An 8,154-nucleotide genomic window follows, 5' to 3' on the forward strand; every position below is an offset into this window, starting at 1 on the left:
CGCGGATGTCGATCTTCGCGTGGATGGTTTATTTCTCCATTTTGAGTTACTCTGACAATGACATCTTATTACGGCGCTGAATCCATTGCGGGTATGGTGTGTAATGTGTATTTGCGGTTCTACAGAACAACGTCTATGGATAAAACAGAAAATTTTAATTTTTTTTTTCTCCGTATTTTTCCAGGATGAAATGTATCCTATTTTATGCCCAGGATAATAAGGTATATTTATACCAAGTTTCATCGAAATCGAACCGTTAGTTTTCACGTGATGCCTGAACATACAGACAGACAGACAAAATTTTTTTAAATCACATATTTGGGTTTGGTATCGATCCAGTAACACCCTCTGCTATTTATTTTTTCAATATTTTCAATGTACAGAATTGACCCTTCTACAGATTTATTATATGTATAGATTAATCGTTGCCTATAACAAAATAGCTCTTAAAGGGAAATAAGAAATCAAAGCACCTTTTATCTTAGAAACTAAAGAACGTCACAATAATACACGTAAACGAAGCCGTAAGTGATTAGATTAAAAATGAAATTCCCTTTTTTTACACAGGTGCAGTTTATCAACTTTAAAAGTCGATATAATCCGATATATTTATGGACTTTTGCAGGTATCAAACTCTAACATAAATCCCGAATATAAGTAAATTTATCAAGCTTTAAAAAAATATCAATAAAATTTATTAGTGTAATACCCACAAGTTTAATCATCTGATTTATACTCTGGTTAGATAACTAACATATGGTTGATGGTTAGTTTCACAGGTTAGTTTAGTATGAAACAATTGGGGTGGAATCATCGGATTAGTTAATTAATCATGACTGTAGTTAGTCGCATTCCATTGATTAATGATGTTGCTTTGGTCTCTGTTTTGATAAAATGAATCAGGTATTAGTTATTTCAATTCGCTAAATAATGTTTGCTGTAAACCTTGTATAAGTTTAAAAATATTATTTAGGTACAATTAAAACAAAGGTCTTTAATCGAGCTTTTAAACTAACAGCTAATTAAGTGAAATCTAGAATAACAATAATATGTCGCCGTTGAAAATATAGATTTTACTTCAAGTGTTATTATTTACACATTATGCTCTGATTGGTTAGATATTGGAATGAGTAACTATTCCAGCAAATCTGTAAAAACTAATATCATAAATACAAAAGTAGGCAGTTCTGCTTTCACGGCTGAACCTTTAATACGATTCTGATGGAATTTAATAAAGCAAACATTCCATAATGCAAAAAATAGTGAATCAAATATATGCAATTCGATTTAACTGACAAACAAAACTTAACCTAGAGAATTGAATTTTGATTTGTATAGACACGAAAATATACGGTGACTGTGGGCTAAAGCAATTTGCAGCAGGCAGCTAGTGGTCTTTGTTGCATATCAGCCGGTAATAGAATTTGGTCCGCTTTTTGCGCGGTCGCTCGCCTCGTCCGCGTAATGGCGAGGTCGGCTGCCTTTGTAAATGCATCTAAATCTGCCTGCTATCCATCTGTGTTGTTCGGTAATCCGATGACATTATTGTTGGTGGGTAGGCATATTAAAGTAAAATTGGGTTCCGTTATTCTTTTTAGGTAATGTGATGCCATTTTTGTATGTAAATGAACAAAATGAATAAAAATTAAGTTCTATTGTTTTGGAACCTTATTTTTGTTCAAAATATGTTGTGACAAATGTTGACTTATTTTAACATCCGCGCCACAATAAGTAAAGGTTTAACCTAAGAAAAGCCGTAAATGTTTAGGTCTTAAAGAAACATTATTAAAAAATATTTCTCGAGATAATTAAAAAAATGCACATGCAATGTTGTACCCGTTTCGGGACTTTCAATGCAAGCATCACCAAGCCGAAAACGTCCGCATAAACAGTTCGATTAAACCGCCAAAAAATATAAGTTTAAAGACCGCATTGCGAAAAAGTTTTGTTCGTTTTGTCGGTATTCCGGCAGCTGCGACCGCGGGCCGCTCACACATGTCGCTCGCCGCCGTAAATCCAATCCTAACTCGACTTTAGTGGCGTTGTCGCCTAACCGCCCGACGACCGACGCCGCTTGTTGCAATTGCAACGCATTCGGCGATTTGGAATTATTTTAATCATAAGTTATAATGGAAAATATTTCATTGAGGCATCGGCGGTCAAATCTTTAAAGTGCTCAATTGAAATACCCGATGCGCATAGAAGCCCAAGTTCAAATCCTTGCTCGGCTATAATCAACGAATAACGAACTCCATGCAACTCAACATTCCTATCGGCAAAACTCCACAGTAGACAATATTAATACACAAATTTTCAGTCTTCAATCAAACGCACGCGAAGGCAGATGTACAAATAGAGGGTGTAGACGACTGCGGCCATAAATTGTGGAGAGTACAAATTAAATTAGGTAAATACACAGAGTGACGAGCGGGACAAACGGCGGGCCGGCCGCAGAGGACACGGAATGGGTGTGCCCGGCCCGGACGACGGACCGGCTGTTTTTGTTGCCATTTTAATAACAAATTCTAATTAAAATTTTCTTCGTCATGTATTGGTAACGTTAATAAATTTTAACATGTTTATAATGGGGGTACTTTTGTATAAAGTTGGGAACAATAACTTGAGATACTTCTTTTAGTCGATGGACCAGCAACTAACTTGCTAAACTTTTGCTACTTTAATCTTAATTTCATCATTATGCCTTCATCCAGCTGAACTCTTGCCTTGCGTGGCCTTTAAGTATTTTTGAGACTATTAGCACTGCCTATCTCGAAAATGACAAAGGCTTGATATATTTACTCGTATGTGTGTTTGCAGTTATATGTTAAATGACTTTATTTCCCAGAAACTTAAAGTAAAATAATAAAGTAAATTTGAAATTATCGATAGAAACTGATTCATTTATTCGCTGCATATCGATACGCTCCGTAAAAAATATTGTTTCGAATAACCCCAATTAATTAATGAAGTTGCCTGGCAATAAACAAAAGAGGGTGTGTCTGCGGCAACATCAAGGTGTCAGGTCCAGCCACCACGGATCTGTGGTCGACTCCCCGATGCCAGCGCCCGAACTATGGCTCTTGACCAGCCCTTTAGCGGAAGCGACAGTTATTAATGACTATTATAGTCAGTTAAATGATAAACTTAATGATTATGATCCTTGGCGTCGTTAAAGTGCTATTTAGATAGATAGAAGAATTAGTTCTTGCCATTGATTAAGAGTGTTGTTCTGTTTCGAATTTAGTTATTTAAGAATTTACTTAGTTAGGAATAATCTTATATTCGGGTGTGTTTAAAAAAGACGGTTAAATTTTCAATAACGCAAAATCCATAAATGTGTCTACTGGGCTTTTCTTAATAGGACGTAAAATACTAAAGAAATGTATTAAAGGTATATATCACAGAATTCTTAATACCTAGGTGTGAAGTAAGTGCTACTCGTACTTTTAAAATCAAAACAAATCATTAGAATAGTCCATTCATACAATGAAGATATTGTATGGAAAGAATAATCAAACATTAGCTACTTTAATAATAAAATTTTGAAAATACTGGTTATAAATATGCTATACCACAAATAAAGAACTTCTATATCTAGAATTTTCCGAGAATAAACTATGATATGCGACAATGCATTTAGAGCTCGAGTGGAAAATATTAAAGTCACGTTTGGCGCAAAAAGCAAGGCACAGGGGGTTATACTTATTGTCATTTTATTTTATACATATGATATATACATATGTTGTAAAGGCGACTAAAGATGAAAGAATACATTTCTTTATCATAGGAACTACAGTATTAGTTTGGTAATAAATTCACTTCTCTTACAAAACACAAACTAAATAGTAAAAATTCCAAGAATGTCGTAATGAAATAGCTAAAGCAAAAAAAAAATGAAAAATTTCAATTAAATATCTTTGTACGAAATAAACCATGGTGGCTGGATGGAAATAAAAATAAAACTGCTCCCGCAAAATAAAGCGGAGGAAGAAGAATGCAAGCAATTTTTAATGTGGAGCGAGCGACGTGACCCACGCGGTAATAATGTAGCCAGCAACACAAATTCGACTGAATTGGATCTCTTTTTGCATGACTAATAACTTTAAACAAATGCATACTTATGTACATTTTAGGCAAGGTTTACGAGACTTTTGTAAGTTGATTGCATTTATACCCAATGCAGAGATGTTATAAATGTTAATAAGCAACATTTGAGTTTGCGTCTACACACTCTTTCTCTTTAAATTCTTAAGTTGTGGGAATCAGTGATGCTAGATAGAAATCTATAAAAAATATATTTACAATTTGAAATGCTTTCCTTTAAAACCAACCATTTAACAACCATTATGCGCTAGCGTCAAAATTTCAAAATCAACCATTATCACTTCAAAATCAACCATCAAGCGATAACGTTTTAAATCATTTTTTTTTCTGTTTACAACTCATATTTGGCGGGAATGGAATATATTTTAACCTGCTTACATGCATACTTAATATGGCGTATTTATCAGTACGCATTGATACGCCATTGTTTGGGTTTGCCCGCGACATGGACGCAACATATTTCAATACGATATCGGTCGGACAATGGACGGAAGAGGGCGAATATAAATGGTCGCTGGTTCCTATCGGGCGCTACCGGGGCAAATAACTGCATTACTTTAACGGAACGGTAACGAATACGCAAGTGAGTTCATCCGTGTAGGGATAGTTTACTGATTTTGGCAGACAGCAAAAAATATACCGAAATTCACTAACAAGTCCAATGATATGAAATCGAATATCTTTATAAAACTTGTTAAGAGTATTCGAGGTTTTTTAAGGATATATTTAGTTATTTAAACTCAATATTTAACGTTGAAGTTGTTTATATCTTCTATTGAGAATTATTTTCCCTTTTGATAAATATAATAATAAAAATAAAAACACCACTATGACATATGTATAACTACGTCTTTATTCCTTACGGTGTTGAATCGTCTATTCGACTTCATTAATCGTATACATTTTTGCAAATTTTTGTGTTTTCTTTAAATAGGTACAAAAAGTAAAAACTGCATAAGTACGTCAAGAATCAAATTTATAATCTTTCGCAATTTTAATAACAATATTTCGGCAACTCATTACTCACTTGTAACTGGATTACGTTTCACCTTTACAAGTTTTTTACCACATACTCCAACAGCCTGACTCTATAGAGATTCCTGTACTAAAATCCTGTTGTCTCCACAGGTGAAATGATAATATCGAACGACAAGTACCACATGAGCGAGATAAACAGTTCGGCGTACAGCGTGCAGATGCGACTCGTGATCAGAAACATACAGAGAAGTGACCTCGGCGGGTATAAGTGCATCTCTAAGAATTCTATTGGCGACGCCGAGGGGAATATTAGATTGTATGGTAAGGTCTTTTGTTTTTTTTTTCAGCCAGTGAAAAACCTCGCCACGAACTTATACCTCACAAACACTTTGATTCCCTACGAAACTAAAAATTCTTATTCTAACTCTATTGACAGATTTATATTTTAAATTTCATCATAATCAGACCAACGTTTTCAAAATTATCGCGTTACACACAAACACACAAAAATGTGTTTTTGCCCCAAGTTGATCGATAGCTACATGGTTCGCTCACTCGGTCAATTATCTACAACTAACTAACTACCAAAGCATGCCTAAAATGTCCAGACAAAAATGTTACTTCTGAAAGTCTATTCTATCTATGAGCCAAATTTCTTCAAATCTTGATGAGTGTATGAGTTCATTCGTTGCAAACAAAATAAAAAAAAAATATCTATATAAAACTAGTCGTTCGTCGCGAACTTAGACCTCGCGAAAAGTAAAAATTTTTACAAAAGAGTGAATTGTATACATGTTTAATGAATAGTATAAGTAAATAGCTTGCATTATTTCTACTCCTACATACAGAAATGGAATTACCTAACCGCAAGTTCCGGGACGATGATGACCGGGACGATTCTTTGGAGGAGACCAACGACGTGAGGTCTACTCTCCAAGGCTCCCTACGCGAAGGAGGGCCCCGCTCCGAAGACCCAGGGTTCCTCGGCGGCGGGGGGCTCTCCCTGTCCACGGGGCCCAAAGGCGCCCCTTTGACAGTCTTTCTAATAACAACAACAGTACTTGTATGCTAAACTTTTCTTTTAAAAGCCATGCCCCAAGTTAAAAGTGAAACGAAGAAACGCTTACGTAACATGTTTATTGTTCTTCCAACTTCCAACACGAGTTTCTCGTTTCGTTTTCGATATTCAAATTAAATTATTCTCAATAACGTGTGCGTTTTATTGCAACGTTTTTATGAAAGTTAGTAAATTTCTATCACTATAATAAAACGCCAATACCATTTAGTTTTATAAATGTAAAATTTTTGGATCCTTTCGACTATACTGGGTACACTGGCAGGTAGGTATACGATACCTGATCTCATCTGCGACTAACTTAACATATTGTGCATTGCATGGCTTCCTTGTATATATATTATATTAGTAACATGTATACATGAATGGACATAAAATGGTGTAGTTACCGAATAGCCTAAAAATTATCAATGGAGTATAATAATGTTGAATGGACAATTCAAAGTGATTGTGTCGTTGTATAGGTTATAATAAAATAGTAAACAGTTATCGAACCAAGCTTAAAAAGTAAATGCTTAATAATATATTAACCATCCAAGACGATGTAAATATTTACTGAATAGGGGTAACTCGTAATGTTTTTAAATTTTGTAAAATGATGTTAAGTCAATGTATTAATTTTACAAAAAGTTTTGTTATTTATCTATTCATTTCATTATTTTCCTTAATAATGCGAAATTATATTTTTTGTCATTTAATTAATTTATTCTCTGTCTACCCCGCAAGGTATAAATAGGTGACTATAGGTATGTATGTATGTAATTAATTTATGAATTCTTTTTAAAATATAATCACGGATTCAATATGATATAGTTACTTTTTCATATCACATTATTTATAAACTGATTATCAATTATCAAAACCAATACATTGGGGCGAGATCTTAAAAGAATATTAAATTGTGTTGTTTTATAAACAAAATTATAAAATGTTAAAGTATATAAGTATGTACATAATGTAACTTAGATAATGTATTTAAAAAAAAATGTTTTTATTTATACTCAGATTTTTTTAAATTTATTTATGATTGTATTTTTATAATTAAATAGTACGTTTTGGTGCGGGATGTAAATTTTTAGTGATATGTTAAAATGTATGACTAGTGTATTTGTAAATTGTTAATGTTTAAAAACTGTTGAATTTTATGATCATTATTTTTAAGATGTGAAACAAGTACTAAGTGTATATTCAATAGTGATATTATATGTTCCAAATTGTATTCGTAGTTGGTATTTTGTTAATATCAATTAATTTAAAAGCTATAACTTAACACATCTGTAACTAATCTGTCGGTTTTATATAACAGCCTTATGTATGATATGATATTGCCTGCAAAACAAATATAAACGAAAAAATCTCATGTCGTTTTATTTATGTAGACATTTTATTCTTATTACAATAAAATAAATAAACAATAACTAAATATATACGGGACAAATTACACAGATTAAGTTAGCCTCAGAGTAAGTTTTATAATAAACACTTACATATATAGACCCAGGCCAATCAGAAAAAGTTCTTTTCTCATCATGCCCTGGCCGGGATTCGCACACAATTTCAAAACTGTTTCATCTGTCGCTGCCTTAAAAATTAATTACTTATCGAATTCGTTTTCTTTTTGTAACTTTATTTATTTTTATTCAATAAGCAATATTTTTTAAATAGTGGTGCACCCACCCTTCACCCTCTTAACTTTCATACCTCATATTACCATGTATAATTGAATATGTGTCACCATCTCGAAGATTTCGGCCTCCGTCACAACTCGTGCCTTAATTTAACACTTAGTCAAAATAGACAATTCCGGGAAAGGGCTGACGGTATCCCGGAGTCCCGACCCTCTTAATAGGTTCCTTCGGGAAGGTGGGTAAGTGCGATCTAGATAGAGAGTAACCGCTGCATTAGCGAAATTACCTGGGGTTCTATTATTTTCATTGCGACAACCCTGTAGCTCAGAATTTCGGGTGTAAATGGGAGCTTGTCGACTGCTGAAGTTT

At 33.7% G+C, this 8,154-nt stretch overlaps 1 protein-coding gene across 3 annotated transcripts in view; it reads left to right on the forward strand.

The window, feature by feature from the left end:
• LOC106135418 (lachesin) overlaps positions 1–7,273 on the forward strand; it is a 65,052-nt gene extending 57,779 nt beyond the window's left edge. For all 3 annotated transcript variants that reach the window (XM_060951120.1, XM_013335707.2, XM_060951126.1), the window contains exons 8-9: positions 5,233–5,403; positions 5,931–7,273. In XM_060951120.1, the coding sequence (XP_060807103.1) occupies positions 5,233–5,403; positions 5,931–6,154 (395 nt within the window). In that variant the 3' untranslated portion in view covers positions 6,155–7,273. The remainder of the gene's footprint in view (positions 1–5,232; positions 5,404–5,930) is intronic.
• Positions 7,274–8,154: the final 881 nt, after the last annotated feature.

Source organism: Amyelois transitella, chromosome 3 (assembly GCF_032362555.1).
Source record: "Amyelois transitella isolate CPQ chromosome 3, ilAmyTran1.1, whole genome shotgun sequence".
Lineage (NCBI taxonomy): Eukaryota > Metazoa > Arthropoda > Insecta > Lepidoptera > Pyralidae > Amyelois > Amyelois transitella.